This window comes from Pygoscelis adeliae, unplaced genomic scaffold (genome assembly GCF_000699105.1).
Source record: "Pygoscelis adeliae isolate BGI_AS28 unplaced genomic scaffold, ASM69910v1 Scaffold343, whole genome shotgun sequence".
NCBI lineage: Eukaryota > Metazoa > Chordata > Aves > Sphenisciformes > Spheniscidae > Pygoscelis > Pygoscelis adeliae.
The window spans coordinates 43165-59425 of NW_008824402.1; the positions used below are offsets into that span (position 1 = coordinate 43165).

At 47.0% G+C, this 16261-nt stretch overlaps 1 protein-coding gene across 1 annotated transcript in view; it reads left to right on the forward strand.

Annotated features, from left to right (window-relative positions):
• PKP1 (plakophilin 1) overlaps positions 1 to 16261 on the forward strand; it is a 43810-nt gene that overhangs the window by 7272 nt on the left and 20277 nt on the right. Inside the window, exons 2-3 of the mRNA XM_009320352.1 lie at positions 173 to 273; positions 10599 to 11023. Of these exons, the coding sequence (XP_009318627.1) occupies positions 173 to 273; positions 10599 to 11023 (526 nt within the window). The remainder of the gene's footprint in view (positions 1 to 172; positions 274 to 10598; positions 11024 to 16261) is intronic.

Here is a 16261-nt window from a genome sequence, read left to right on the forward strand (position 1 = left end):
GCCTGCAATGGCAAAGACTCAACTTACTGCTTGTCTTTCTTATGTTCCTGTTAAGTTTTCTAACTCTGTTATTCTTCAGTAACTAAACTCACTGGAAAAAAGAGCGCTATGCTCTGAGGGGGTGCCTGCTGGGACTGCTTTCTCCTGCTGACCATGCTTTTTCCATTTATAGGTTCCATTTACGATGGTTTAGCTGATGGTTATGGCTACGGGACATCCCGGGGCAGCTATTACACCAAAACCCAAACAGGAAACAGCAACTGGGGATATCCGGTAAGATACTCTTTTATCTGGGAACTGTGGCGTACTCTTGAGGTAACCTGTACAGAAAGCACCCTCTAGCAGGAGCAGTCACGTAGCAAGGTCATAGCACTTCAGAAACTTGCCCAAGAGAGATTATGCATGGCGATGGCTATCTTAGAAAGTAATTCAATGCAATGGAAGAGGATGATCGAGGACCCTATACCTGTGTTGTATGTGGTTGGGGATTTTAGCATGGACAAGATTTAGTTTGGTTTTGTGGATTAATACCCACATGGCACAAGAGGTTTGAAGCTGTCTGAAGGATCAGTCATGGGTTCAGACTCTTACAACTCAGTTCAAGTTTGGAGCACATCCATTACTCACCTGAAACAGTTTCCATTTTTGTTTCCATGTACCAAAACTTCTCTGTGAACAACATTAATGTGGTTGAGTGGTGGTGATCAGGGGTTTTGCATTATTACTGTGTTGCTATTCCTAATCTCAGTGCTAGTGCAGACCCTTTTCAGACATTCTCTGAGCTTGGAAAAGAGGTGGTCCACTTCTCCCATAGTGGTTTCCAGAGAAAATATTACAAATTGCCAGAAAAAGCACAGGTGAGATAGTACTTGTCTTTGTGCAATCTGACTTTATACATCCCACAGAGGTCCTGGTCTTGTCCTTGGTGACAGACTCTTGGTACACTGGGAATCACTCCAAACCACTCCATCGTCTACTGGGACAACTTGTGCTCATGTTGCCCCTCCACCTCAGACCTGTAATTCTGTTCTTCCTTGGTTTTTATCAGCTATAAAGTAGAAAGGACCTGTCGGAAAAGGACCTGGGGGTGCTGGTCGCCAGCCGGCTGAACATGAGCCGGCAGTGTGCCCAGGTGGCCAAGAAGGCCAATGGCATCCTGGCCTGTATCAGAAATAGTGTGGCCAGCAGGAGCAGGGAAGTGATCGTGCCCCTGTACTCGGCACTGGTGAGGCCGCACCTCGAATACTGTGTTCAGTTTTGGGCCCCTCACGACAAGAAGGACGTCGAGGTGCTGGAGCGTGTCCAGAGAAGGGCAACGAGGCTGGTGAGGGGTCTGGAAAACAAGTCTGATGAGGAGCGGCTGAGGGAACTGGGGTTGTTTAGCCTGGAGAAAAGGAGGCTGAGGGGAGACCTCATCGCTCTCTACAACCACTTGAAAGGAGGTTGTAGCGAGGTGGGGGTCGGTCTCTTCTCCCAAGTAACTGGTGACAGGACGAGAGGAAATGGCCTCAAGTTGTGCCAGGGGAGGTTTAGATTGGACATGAGGCAAAATTTCTTTACTGAAAGAGTGGTGAAACATTGGAACAGGCTGCCCAGGGAAGTGGTTGAGTCACCATCCCTGGAGGTATTTAAAAGACATGTAGATGAGGCGCTTAGGGACATGGTTTAGTGGGCATGGTGGTGTTGGGTTTACGGTTGGACTCGATGATCTTAGAGGTCTCTTCCAGCCTTAATGATTCTATGATTCTATTGTTTCCTGAAAGGCGCAATTCACAGATCTGGGATGTGAATATGGGAAAAAGAAAGGGCTCCTGTCAACAACTCTGGAACTGTAAAGCAGCTGCCTGTCAACCATCAAAGGGTTGAACCAGAAAAGTTGCTTGTGTTGGCTTCAAGCACACAGACAGAGGCTTGAAGCTTTTCCTGGTAGTTGCCAGATCCTCTGCCTATTCATAGCATCAGCATTCCTCAGCTTCACAAAGATTTATCTGTTGTCTTTCTTAATGGCCTTAGTGTAGCATGCTTGCTTCAAGGCAGCGATGTCACTTGCTAGGTTTGCATCACTGGGTTTGCTGCCTGCTGCATGTTCAGTAGGAAGGACTGGGAGCACTGGCATGTCTTTGAAATTTTTATTTACAGATTATCTGTTGACTTGTTTCAATGTCCTTTGCTGAGCTGGTTAAATCCCAGACAGTGGTGTTTCTGCCTGGTCTAAGACCAAAAGGGTGACTGTGATGGGTCAGAGCAGAGGTCCATCCTGTCTCCATCACTAAGGCAGTGATGGGCCCCCGCAGAAGGGTCTAAGTGTGGTAAGCAGGCAGTGATGCATCCCAGAGTGTTTTTGTGGCCACCAGAAGTTTGCAACTGAGGGACCTCATGAGCCAGAGCTGGAGTCTCTGAGCTTCAGAAGTCAAATTATTGTGATGTTTTGTTTCAATGATATATTGCTCTTTGTCTACTGTGATTCCTGAATGGAGTTTGTTATCCTTTGTCTAAGCAAAACTGCTCTGTTCCAGCCATTCCAGTAGTTTTTAGCTGTTTTTTTTTTTGTTAAAGAGGGGAAGCCTAGCCCCAACTCTGCAGTTGCCCCTCCAGGTCATGCTCATGCTGGCAAGGTGGTCCTGCAGCTATTGTTGCTGGTGTGAGGATTATTGTTTAATTTTGTTCATTCCTGATCTTCTTCCCAATCATTATGACAGCTGGAAACAAATGTTAGGTAGTTAGAAATGCCACTGGCTGCTGGGGATTTCAGTCCAGCAATGTTGGTGTTCTGGTGAACAGCTTGCAAGATGATTACGAAGATCAAGGCCTCCATTAGACACCGTAGAGTACCGTGGACACAGCAGTTCAGTCACTTCTAGTTCACCATGGGCTTATGCAGCTCATGGTGTTTCTCTGAAGGGCTCTTCTGCATTTACTGATGAGGGAAGGTCTTTCTCCAAACCTAAGTGTCTTACAAGCCTTTCATTTTAGAAATATTTGGTAAAGATCTTCAGGACTCGGGCTACTTTAGAAAAAGGGACTGGGACTTGTAAAGGATTCACAGTAAAATTTGTCTTACCTAACTGTGTCTATCTAAAAATCAGCTACTTAGTCTTAACAAGTCACCTAAACTCCTCCCATAGCCAACAAAGAGAGAGGTACGAAGAGGTGATTCATCTCCTCTATCTTGGAGATCTGTCAGGTCAGGATGAATCAGCCCCTCTGGATGCCTATCTCCTTCCACTGGTAGCTGGATTGGAGCAGTCACCTAACAGGTAGATGACTGCAGTTAGGGGCGATGAGTCCCAAGTGCCATTGGCACATTGGAACATATAACCTCAAGCCTAAATCTGCCTAACAAGCTTAATAGACATCATGCTCCCCAACCACACCGAGGAACCTCCTCCATTTTGCTTCTTTCAGAAATGTATTAAAGGTTTACGCACATCCATGACCAGCCTCCAGCTTGGGTTAACTTTAACTTTTGTCTATGGACCTGTTTGAAGTCTGTGCAGGTTCTAGGCATTCTAAAAAATGTTTCCTATTTGTAATTCCTGGGTTGTAAGACATGAAAACAAAGATAAAGCAAATCTATTTTTGAAGACAAAATTGCTGGACTGCTTTCCAGCTGGAGCTGGTGCTGTGAATGTTTCTGAGAAGTTGCAAAGTCCTTTGAGATGCACAGGCAAATTCAGATATTTCAGGGAAATGACCCAGTATAGTATTCAGGAAAATTACTTACTCTTAATACTTCTGGAGTTTAAAAGGTGTAAAAGGCAATCCATGTCCATGTTGCTGCTCCATAGCACCTGCAACTTAGACACTGCTCTTAGATTGCCTTAATCTAAGGTGACTCTAAATGACGGGAGGTATCCTGTCTCACCCACAGCTCTTAAAAACTATTATTCCTGAATTCCTCCTTTTGTCTTGTTTTGTGTCTTCCTGGAAATCTCAAGCATTTTGCTTCTGAGTTTTCTTCCCAACCTTATGATACCGATGTTCAAATAGTAGAGCAAAAGAAGTGATAGATCTGGAGGAACAGCTCTCTCTGGATCAGTCAACGCTTCTGACTAAAACCTTTGATTTACCCATTATTAAAGACTATTTTCTGCTTATTCCTCTTGTGGAGTGCCTTGTTTGTAGCATCACTGTAACTACCATTGCAATGAGTACCTGCTCATTATCAGTGTAGGTAACACTGAAATCAGTGGGACCACTTCAGAAACAGGCACTCTCAGGGCAGCAGGTTTGCACTTGGCTGCAGCGTTTTCTTGGCTCACATGTCAGGCTCAGCCTTCAGGGATGAAGACCCCAGTCCCATCTGCACAGTGGCCATGGTGGGATGCAGTAATGGGTGGATTTGTGACTGCAAACCTCTCTGTGTTAGGTTATCTTTCAATCCAGGTGCTGTTGAGCCCAGAAGACCCTTAGAGACATTTGTCACCCTACTGACAATGTGAGTTATGAGAGGCCACCAGGAGCTGGCTATGCCGTGTCCTGATGTAAGGCCTGAGCAGTGCCTGAGGTCCCACAGAAGGTACAGTGGTGACCACAATTTACACAGACAAACCTGAGGGAGGTTTAAGTAAGCTAAACTGGGCACCTAGAGCAGTGCAGTCATGGCAGGAGAAGTCTCAGCATGAGCTGCACTCTTGACTCTGACATCTCAATACCACCCCAAAAATGGAATCTGTTCAGCACTGGGCTCAAAACCACTGTCACAGACCGGTGGCCCGTGGGTTGCAGCGAGTGTGCTGTTCACCCCAACTGCAGGCACAGCTTTGGAGATGCACAGCCACATCCCGAACGCCAAGGGAAGGCAGTATTTGGAGCCAGGATGCATGCCGTCAGCAAAGACCCTCTGAGCTTTAATTCCCACCTGCAGCAATACTGCTCTTGCCTGGGTCTGCTGGGTTGGCAGGTCTACCCTTGCTAGAGAGTCAAGGGAGGTTCCCAGATTTCATGTCTGTTTTGGCACTGTCAAGATGATGCAGTATCAGGACAAGGTGCGGAAGCACACCCAACCTCCCCATGCTGCTGCTTCCACAAGAAAGAAATACACCAGCATGACGTGGGTGTAAGCGGCAGCATGTCCCCCCCGGCACTGCCCCAAAAAAGGGGCAAACAAGCCCCTGGTGTGCTGGGTAGGGAAGGAGGCGCATCTTGGACATTAGGGTGCTCTGCCTCCAACAGGGTGAGCATATCATCACCCCCACAGAGCTGACCCCAGCCCGGGGCTTGTAGCGAGTAACGTTTCTGAGAGGAGCCCTTCTCCCAGACCAAGGAATGTTTGGCGTGTCTGATACTGCTCTGATCAAAGCAGTTAACTGAGCTGGATGCTGGCACATAACAGCTGGGGACCAGTGGCTACCGGGCCACCAGTGCTCACCACTGCTTTCCTCAGGCACCACTGCTGGGGCCTCAGGCTCTGTGCTGCACTGGCCCACCCAGCTTGGTGTCTGTAACAATTATGTCCGTTATGGCACTAATGAAAAACATGCGCTTTGGTGATCGCTCTGTGCTAGAGACTGTATGTAGATTCTTAAACAAATGTTCTCTGTGGGAGAAAGTTGCAGAGCTTTCTCTCCCAAATGCATCATCTGCATGAGAGGTGTTCGCCACGAGCCGGGAACACTCCCTGCTATCCCTGGCTGGCTTTGCCTCCGTGGACAAAAATCTCTCCTTGTCAGTGGGAGCTTTGTTCCGTAAGGATTTCAGGGCAAAATTTGTCATTTGCTGTGATGACACATTCAAATTTAGAAGAACCCCCAAAATAGAGTGGTTTGGGCAATCTTACCAAATCTTACCAAAAAACCAAAGATTTATAGTTGTGCATCATTGCTCGGTCAGACCCTGGTCTCCCTGTGAGGTTTTGCAAGAGGCTTTATGCTTTGGAGTAGTAAGTTGGACATCACCTTCCCTGGCCAGAACAAACTGAACCATCAGGACCTAAATCTCAGCTGCATAAAGAACCAGATGAAAAAGCATACAGAAAGGCGGCACCCAGGAGAGGTGGGAAAGAGCGTTTCAGAAATAGATAAACAATTTTTTGGCTGGTTTTGCAGTTTTGCAATTTTTCTCCCTGCAATGGAGTGTGTAGCAGGCCGCAGCTAAAGCATTTCGCAAGTAGCACCAAGAGTTTTCCCCACCCATCACTCAGGGTGGGACGCTGTCTTGTTGCATTGCCTGTGCTTTGCCTTCCAGCCTGGGAGAAACCTGCTCCTGACGTGTTTATACGGAGTCCTTTACTTCTCTCTGTCTGCTGCTCTAGAAACAAACAAATTGCAAGGGAAAAAAATTAGAGCTAGGTAATGAACTGATCGCGTCCTTAGATGCAGAAGTCAGAAACACCCAGTTATCTGGGAGGGCCTCCGACGTGGAAAGGCAGTGCTGAGATCGGAGCACGATTCCTGGGGCTGGTGCGCCTTTTGCTCTGTGCTTCTGCTTCTCTGGAAAGTGGGAGGAGGAGAGGGACTTTTCCTGTTAAACAAAAGGCTTTATGGAAGAAAAAGACAGAAAAGGACTCATGATCAATATTGGGATAATGCCACTTTGACTTTCTCTCTAGCACCAGTTTTATTTCAGTTGAAATAAGAGGTTAAAGATATTTATTTACCTGTCTTGTGTGACTGTTGGGTATTCCAGCTGATGTTTCTAAAATGGTCCCATATTGCAGGCTGAGAACTGGTGATCCACAAATGCTTATTAATTTAAAGGCAGGTCTTTGCTGCTGCCAGTGAAGGAAAGCACTTACTCCTTGGGCCTGATAAGAACACCTGCGCGCTATCAGTGCTCATCTTCACTGCCTTTCCTCCCCGTGCCTCCCCTCGTTGTTTTAATATGAATGAACGGCTCCCAAGGCTTGGCCTCAAACATACAGGCTCATTTCACAGTAGGGAGGAGAAGGTCAGGCTAAAATTCAGGATGTCGGCGTTGCCTGGCTGCACATGAGCATCCTCCTGCATCCTACAAGTGCAGGGGACTGCCAGTGCATGATGGCGTCCGGCTGAAAGGAGAGACCTACCAAGCTGCCCCGACTTCTCAGGTCCCATGGGGAGAAGTCTTGGTGACAGCCTGTGCTCTTCTAAAATGGTTTCCAGATCTTGCAGTGCAGAGGAAATCACTGCTTTCTGTCTCCACCCTGCTTTGAGGGACTTCCTTGTCTTTTCCAGCATTTCTCCGTACTCCTAAAGGGAGGAGGTGTGGACCTGGCCCACCTCCCCCATGCAAACACGCACAAGCAGTGGGCAGATGCAATTCAGGGTGTTAGGAAATCTGGGTGGTTTATGAGGTTTGGCGGCGAGAGATTGATTATTTCCTTTCACTAATGCTATTCTGCATAGGGAGAGCTCACTCTACACACGTAATGGCATCAGCAAAAGTTATGAGATTGTTGTCAGGTGGCTCTTTAAACCACAGACTATGTAATAGCATCACCTTCACCTCCAGAGATGTCATCTTTTCTCCAGATGGCAGAGTGCCTCACTTCTACCTTGCTGTGCATCCTATCTCACTGATCGCTGCATCCAGCGAGGAGATAACAACATGGGGAACTCCATTCCCTTGGCCACGTTTGCTCCAGTGTTAGAAGTGAAGGTCTCTGACTTAGCCTGGTGAACATCTGCAATGGGGACATAGGTTTTAGTCTGAGAAAGCTGCTCTTAAGGCACAGACACGGCACTTTGCTGAGATCAAGAAGCGATCACGTCAGCTATGTCTGCACAAGGATTCATAGAGACTATTTGGGAATCAGGTCTGAAATCCGCTGAAGCTGGCAGGAGACTCCTCATCGATTTGGAGGCTTTGGGTCAGGCTCCTGCTGCAAAGAGGAATTCTAAGATACCAATTAGGTCCGTGCCACTTGAAAGAGATTAAAATGGGCTCAGCCAAGCATCTGGTAGAATCAGCAATAAAAGTCATGCACTGACTTTGGTAATGAGCTTCACATCACACGGGAACTATTTTCCCATGAGTTTGCAAAAGGCTTCCCCGCCCTGCCAGGACCTGCACTGACTTGCTGCTCAGGGCTCCCTGTGTTGCAGAAAGGTGTCTTTCCAAAACAGGCAGACGCTTTGCTTCACCCATCTCAGGGCTGGCAAGAAAGAGGACAATGCTATATGCCACTATAAAACACAGCAGGAAATATAGAATTGATAATTCTATATCTATAAACACAGACACACTCACACCTTCCCTCGCCCGTTCTGCTGGCGGAGAGCCCATGTGAGTACGCTGGAGAGCAAATAATACCTTTAGATAAATAACAAGTTAGCTCTTCCATGGTTAGCTGAATTGGTTTCAGCAAATGCCCAGGGGCGCCACAGCTCTGCCAAGCTCCTACAAAATAATCCTAGCTTATACTGACTCATAAAGAAAAAAAACAGGGCTCACATCTAACAAGCTGCTGCTCTGTCCTCCAGCCAGCCGCTGCCAGCGGTGAGCCCTGGGAGTGGGTTCCCTGCTCCACTGAGCAGCAAAGTCCACCCTGCACCTTCCTGCCACAGCCCGATCCCGTCCCTCACTGTCCTGAGGGTTTCTGAACCCAGGAAAATGAAGAAAAAATGAGGATGATATCATCCTTAGAAGGACATACTCATCTGCAGTGGTGTAGATCATGACTTCGTGAAAGGTCACTTTGCTGTTGCTGTGTGCGTGTGCTGCATACAAAGCAAAACCAGGATGGAGAGAACCTCTGTGCATGGCCATCCTGGAAATTTCAGTGGGCTTGTGCCACTGCCAGGGGAGCCCTCGAGACTCATCGCACTTACCCATGTGCCTCGTCCTTGCTCTTCTTATCACATGCAAATTCTTCTTCCAAATCCCTGGGAGCTCTGCAGTGTGCACCAAACCTGTTACCTGCTGGGCTGCAGCACTAACAGGTTTTTTCTGTGTCCTCTGGAGTAAATGCAAAGAGAATTTGCTCCCCTTTTCTCCCTTTCCAGCAATTCACCTGTTTAGATGCAAACTTGCAGAATGAAAGTATGAAAACTACTTCAAACTGGTGCTCAAATGACAGAGCAATCTGGGAATCGACGTAGCTGGACTAAAGGGTTTCTTCTTATCCAGATGGCATGCCTGCTAGGTAACCTCTTTTAAAAGTTTTCAGCCGTTACCTGTGCAACTCTCTGGGACACAGCAGAGAGGATTCACTGCATTCCTGAAGATCAGTTTGTTAATGGAAATATTTGGCTTAATTAATTAACATAATGACAATTCTGCAGAGTGTTGGAGACAGGAATGATGCTGAGTGTGCTCAGGGCTGGGATGAAGTTGGGGCAGAGCAGCGGGACTCAGAGTGAGCCTACAGAGGATACCAATTTCTCTGTCACGCTGTGTTTCTAGGTTAGAAAATATGGATTTTTTTCAATGACATGAACTATTGCACCAGGCACAGGCTTTTCACACCTTGTGCCTTGAACCTCCATGGAAATAATAAGGTGCCAGTGTTGACTTTTCTCTCCCAGTCAAGGGATCCTTGGGTGTCTTTTGCAGAAAGAGGCATCCAAAGTACTGCTGCTTAAAGTTAGGTAAGAAAAAAAAAACTTGGCCCAACAAGAGACCATGGATGACCTTTCCTGAGATAAACCAAAGGGGGGTGGGCTAGGCAGTTTTATTCTTTAGGGTTTTTTATGCCTGTTTGCTGTACGTCTTGGAGATCTGCTTGCCAGCATGCTGAGGGAGATGCTCTGGAAAAACTCAATATCATGGGGCAAACAACACTAAAATAGCTTTATTTATTTTCCTTTCTGGAGTGTACACCTTAGCGACTTGTCTCTCACTTGGACACAACCCTGCAGGCTTCCAGGTGCCAGCACTGACATCCAGAAGGTTTAATACTGCAAAAGAATATTGGATTCAATCCTGGTGTACTTAGGGCAAATCTGGAGGATTTTTGGTGAGGTGGTGAAGACATTTTGAACTGATGGCAGGCCAGCGAAAGCCATTTTTTCATTTGATTAATTGCAGTTGGTTTTTTTACTGTCTTCTATTCTTTTTTTTTCTTCCTGACTTAGTCATCTCAATTCTTATTGCATATCCCCCATTGTTCTCAGAACATCCCATTATATGAGCTGATACTACACACCTTGTAACTCATCAGCAGATATTCATTGCCTCCACTTGTTTCTTGGCACAATGAGATTCAAGAATCCCTCCTTACTGATTTTTCACTCCCTTTACTCCCTTCCTAAGGAACTTATGGAAGGGGAACAAAATAGCATAAGGAAATTAAATATAAACGCAAGCAGTGCTGGAAGGCCAGAATGGGACATCATTCTCTGTGATGGCAAGAGCTCCCCTAATTACAGGTTGGGTTAGACCCCTTGTGTTGGAAATAAGGCATTTTCTCTAATGCCAGGGTCATGTTTGAGCTTTCAATTCTGCTTTCAAGCTCCTGGATGCCTGATCACTAAGTGTCCCTAGATTTCAAAGGAGGGTTTGGCACCTTTGTAAGGGCTGTGGGTGGGCTAACCTCCTATAAATTTTGGGCCACAAAAATACCTAAGAGGCATAGGAATTTGGTAGCCATGACACCCACGCAGGAGTGGTCTTGGAAATGTCGACCTGCAGCTCAACCTTTTCCTAATTTTTTTGTCTCCTGTTTTCTCGCTGACCAGCTGTACAACGGGACCCTGAAGCGGGATGCGGAGAACAGGCGCTACAGCTCGTACAGCCAGATGGAGGGCTGGGGCAGCAAGCACTATAGCAAGGCTGTCTGCAGCCCCGCCAGGGCTGGCAGCGACTACTGCTTTGTGCAGAACATCAAGAGCAGCCGGAGCGAGCCCGACCTCTACTGTGAACCACCCCGGGGCACGCTGAGGAAGAGCCAGGTGGGGGGCCGGGCAGAGCACAAGGCAACCTTGAACCGCCAGAGCATCTACAGCAGCTGTAGCACCCAGCAAGGAACTACCAGGACAAGTAAAAAAATGCCAGCACGGGCCTTCTCCTGCCCCTCAAGCAACAAGCCCGATGTGGTCTATGCCCAGCCCATGATGAGCTGCAAGCAGGATGCGGTTTATGGACAGGCTCAGTCCAGCTCCAAGTAAGTCTGCTGCAGTGTGCTGAATCTGAGTAAATGTAGACATCTGCTGTGGAGGTTTGTCCATCAGAGCTAGTCACCTGGGCTGCTTTAGAGCCACTGGAGATCTGCTCACCAGTGCACACCGTGCTTAATCGCATCCTGCAGTGGAGTCTAAAATGGGTCAGATGAGTCACACTCTTAAAGGGCTTATTTCTTTTCATGGGCTATGGAGGGAAACCAATACGACTGGCTCAGTGTATATATCTCTGCTGTAGCTGTGTAATGTTGGGCAAGATAATCCCCCAGTCTCTCCGGTGGTATTAGCCGACAGCTCCTTTGCAAGATGAGGGTGGGGAGGTGAAGAGTGGAAAGCCTGGTGTGCAGTTTGGGTGCCTCTCCTGGCTGTCTCACTGCTTTGATTTCGCAGAAAACAAACTTAAAAAATCAGCTAACTTTGAAGGAGTTGGTTCCTGAGGGTCTGAGTCAGAGCAGAGCTGAGAACCTGCTGAGCAGTCGTATTTACCCCTCTGTTTTTCCATTCAGCCCTGGCTTCATTCACCCAAAAGGTCTGATTTGGGTTCCAGAAAAAATTGAGTCAGAAATTGAAATAAATAGCCTAATTGGAATAATTTACCTAGCCAGGAAAGAGGAGGGAATGGAAGCTGTTCAATTCCTTCCTGCCCAGAGCATCCAGTCCCATTGGGGTTAGGAATTATGCAAGGGTGGAGGATGGTCCTTCATGTCTCAGTTAGCATCAGGTCCCTTCTTGTACATGTTGCCTACAACAACAGGGCATGTAAAACACACCAGTGAGCTCAGACACTCCCAAGCTGATATATCTGTGCAAGGCAGCAGAGCTCTCACTAAAAAAACCCTGGTGGGGTTTTGATGGCATTGCAGTGATGTTGATTCAAAGCTGCCCTGTTGCTCCGGCTCTGGAGCACCAATCGCATTCTGCCATAGTCTTGGAAGAGATTTGGTCTACACAAACCATAGTTTTGGAAGACTATGGTTTGCATGTTTTGAACCACAAAACATTGCAATTCAAGGTTGCAGTGTTTTGTTGGGCTGGAGAAGGAGGGTCTGCATCTTCCACAAGCGTTCCCAGGGGCTACTGCACTACCGTTGCTGCATCACTGTCATACAGGGCCTGCTCTGCACTAACCCAGAAGTTATCACAACTCCCAGACAGACATGGCAGCTTGTCACACAAACCCTAGAAGCTCCCGAGCTCATTCCTGGTGGTCCCTCGTCCGAAAGAGAATTTGCACACTGCAGCATAAGTGTGAGACTAATTAACAGGCCTTCATCATAACTCACACCAAAGGCCTGAGACTGCTGAGCCGTTGACCCAAGGAGTGATGTAAATACTGAGAAAATTCCCCCTCACAGTCAGCAGTGTGAGCCAAATCATGCTCTATTTCACATCTGAATGTTGATTTCCAGATTTCTCTGGCTAATTCTCTGTTCAGCCTCCTTCGTTTTGTATTGAGTAGGAGAAGTATGTCCCAGAGTGTGTATGCCAGGAAATGTCACTCGCCTGTTAGCATGTTGTCATGAAACCTTAGCTTCCCATGTGCCCATTACTTCATGTTTAACACATGCAAAATTAGCCCTGGCCAACGTGGAGCTCCAGTGGCATCGGCTTGCTACTTTCAGAAGCTTTGTAATTTCTCTGGAATAGGAAACAGAGACGTTACATGAACTGGAAGTAACTTGTTCTAGGGAATTTCTGACTAAAGAGCATAAAAGTATAGTGGGAGGGATGGCAGAATTATTAAACTTGGGACTGCAGCTGTCTTCTGCCTACAGAAAATACTGCTTTTGAGAAGTTAGTCTCAGGCAGGCAAGCTGCCTCCAAAGCAAGCCCTGCTCTGCACTGCGCAGCACTCACAATTGTAGACTTGGTCATTCCTTTGGAAAGGTCACTTGAAGAATAATGCCGTTTTCTGAAGAGAAGAACTGCTGTTGTGAGAAGAATACTCTCCAGCGCTGGATGCCCTTTGGTTAGGGAGTGGCTCCATTTATACACTTCTCCTGGCTTGGGGCATGGCTCATCTGGCAGAACTGGTTCCGATGTGGAAATGTCGGGCTTCGAGTTGTAGGCTCAACTGGGGCTGTGTCCCCTGAGTAAATCTGATTTGGCTGGGGCACACCCCCCTGCTTCGCGTGAAACTCACTGCAGAGCTGGATTAGTTTGGAGGGCAGTTTGTACAAGCCCTTCTGCTCTTGACTCAAAGGAGGTGAGCTTGGCAGAAGTTGTCCTTAAAGTTTTGGAAACATACTAAGGAGTTGTCCTCTTTGAAAAAATTACTTATTTGGAAAGCCATTAGCCTTATAAAGTATCTGGCAGGTCCCTGTTAGCCTTGGTCTGTAGCATGCTTTTGTTGGGAAGGGGCCTTCAGAGATGGGTTAGGACCATATCTGGGCTCTCTTTGCTGTGTAGGACTGTTTCTGGTTGGAGGATTCTGCACTTGGAGAGCTCTGTCTTCATTTGGGTAGCTTGATCTTTGAGTAGGGAGAGGTTTGCTTGTAGGCATCCCATTATTAACCTCCGTATGCAGGAAGAGGGCTTAGCTGGGTAATAGCTGCTGTTAGTTCCCTGTTTGGGCCTCTGTTCTTCCTATTCTAGTAGTTCTTCAGGTAGAGTTTTTGCCTTTATAACAAGGATAATTTTATGTTCAGTTTTTATGCTGCAAATCTCCTGTGTAGGTGGACATCTTGTCTGCAGGTTAGCAAACCATCTCTATGAGCAAGGGAAGGGCTAGTTTCCACGCTTTCAGAGATGATCCAGTGGGGTGATTTACATTGCTGTGAGAGTGATTACAGTGGGACCTGTGATCCGCTGGGTCTGTCTGTGATATAAAACTGCTCTGTAATGCAGTGACTGTGGACAGTGTCAGTACTGGTTCAAGAGTGGTGCTTCTCAGGTGTCCTGTGCTACGGATCCGATCTCCTTGGATGGTGTGAGATGAAAAAGGGGTCATTGGAGGTTCTCAGGTAGTGAGAGTGGCATGTAGATATCAAAATACTGAGTATGCAAGAACTGTCAAACTATCTGTACTGAACAGTCCCTCTGCATTTGGTCACAAAGTTATTTAATTTCTGGAACTATTCTTGCTTGTGTGATTGCTTTCATTTATTGAATTGGGTTTGGCTGTGTAGGACATGGAAGAGCTGTCTCTTTGATAACTATCTCTCAGAAGAGTCCTTCCTCTTACGGAAGCAACTCTAGTTGATGAAAGCACCTTTCCTCCAGCTAGCTGATGAGTAGTTTAACACCTAAGTGTTTTTTGGGAAAAACCATTCTATGACTCTATGATAAACTAAACCATGATGTAGGGTTTTACTCACTCCATATTATTGGTTCTGGTGATAAAAATCTGAGTTTTGCACTGTTTGTTCAGATCAGGAGGTTAAACAGTACTGACTTGCTTTGAGAAACCTCCTCCTGAAGCATATCCTCTTCCACCACCCCTGTCATTATGATCCTGTCTCAGTGAGCAGAGAGGGACCTTCTGATGTCCCTTCCAGACATACTTCTCTAAAACTATTCAGGAGCTTAAGCCTTTGTAAGCGTTATATCATATGTGGAACAACATTTCCAAGCTCAGTAAATCTGTCATGGGCTCAGAAGTTCATGGGTTATTCTGGTGGCTCCTGCCCAAAGGCAGTTCTCAATGAGCAGCACTCACATTTTGCCACAATACAGCTCTCTGGAGTGAGTCCTTCTACCTGATAGAACTGGAGGGACACTTCTTGGTGTCCAGGGCTCCCTCTTCTCCCCAGAACCCTTCTCCTTTTTGGGAGCTCATGACATCCTGCAGATCTGCAGCCTTTCATCCTGGAAACTGGCAGCAACAGTGGTTTCAGCAGCTGGTGAAGACTACGCATATTTGCCTGCTTTTAAGCATTTCCTCTGATGCGTGGTACTTGCAACATGCTCCAAGTGACAGTGTGTCATCTTGAGCTAGCCAGCTTTTAGCTAAATAACATGTTGCAATTCAGCCCAGTCAGGAAAAAAGTTTCTACATCCTCCTTGGTCATCAGATAGCGATAACAAGAAGCAGTAATAAAGGATGTGATGTTTAATGCATCCTAGAAAACTTTGCGTCTTTGTCCCCCCTCCAGCTGGAACTTGAGGCACAGGAAAACTGTGGCTACCACCGGCTGACATTGTATTAATTCTGCTTGCAGACGTGTTGCACGTAGTGCTTCAGATACCCCATACACATGGGACTGACAGCCCAGGGCCAGGCTAGATCATGATACGTGGTGGTTGTGGCTCTGCAATAGTCTGTGCAGTAGTCAACTGGTTACGTCACTTCTTTAGGAGATGCCTGCATCTGAGCTGGGGGCCCCTGTTGCCCTTGCAGAGATGCAGTTAGTGGCCAATGGAGCTGAAATCTGAGGTAGGTCAGTGAGTTACCCCCTAAGAAAGTCAGTGCCTCTTGGTTGACTTCAGGGGAAACCCAGGTGTCTGAGCTGGAGACATAACTGAGAGGCCAGACTAACCTCACACCTTGTGAAGGACTCAGGGTATTCTCATTTGTGAAGATGAAGAGGTGAGCTGAGGTGTCTGCAGACATTCCCCAGCTTAAGGGTTGCTGATATAGATCAGGAGCCATTAATGGACACCTACAATATGTGTTGTCTTCCATAATACCACATGCACCCTTGGCCTCATTGTAAGACGTGGATGCATTTCCCTTTGGTGTTCTCTGTATATGGGAGAAAGAGACTAAAACGTCTCATTAGAGATCATGTGAAAGCAAGTGTCTCTTAAGGCACCTGGAAATACGCAGTATCTTGGTGCTGCTCTGTTAAAGGCCTTGAATACCCTGACTGGCAGCTATGGAGGAGGCAGTAAAGGCTGGGGCAACCCTTTGGATTTTCCATATGGTCATATTTGGCTATGGTGACGCTGACGTGGCCCCAGCTGAGCTGCAGCAGCCTCTGTGAGCTGTGGCTAAAGTTCAGGGACAGCAAGTGTGTGTCCTGTAACCATTCATTCCTAGGCAGGAGCTCAGCCTCTCTGGACATACTGTTGTCGTGATTTAACTTCAGCCGGCAACTGAGCACCACTCAGCTGCTCGCTCACTTCCCCCACCCCCCGCCCCAGTGGGATGGGGGAGAGAATTGGAAGAGTAAAAGTGAGAAAACTTGTGGGTTGAGATAAAAGCAGTTTAATAATTGAAATGTAATAATAATAATAATAATAATAATAATAATAATAATACTACAAAGCAAGTGATGCAC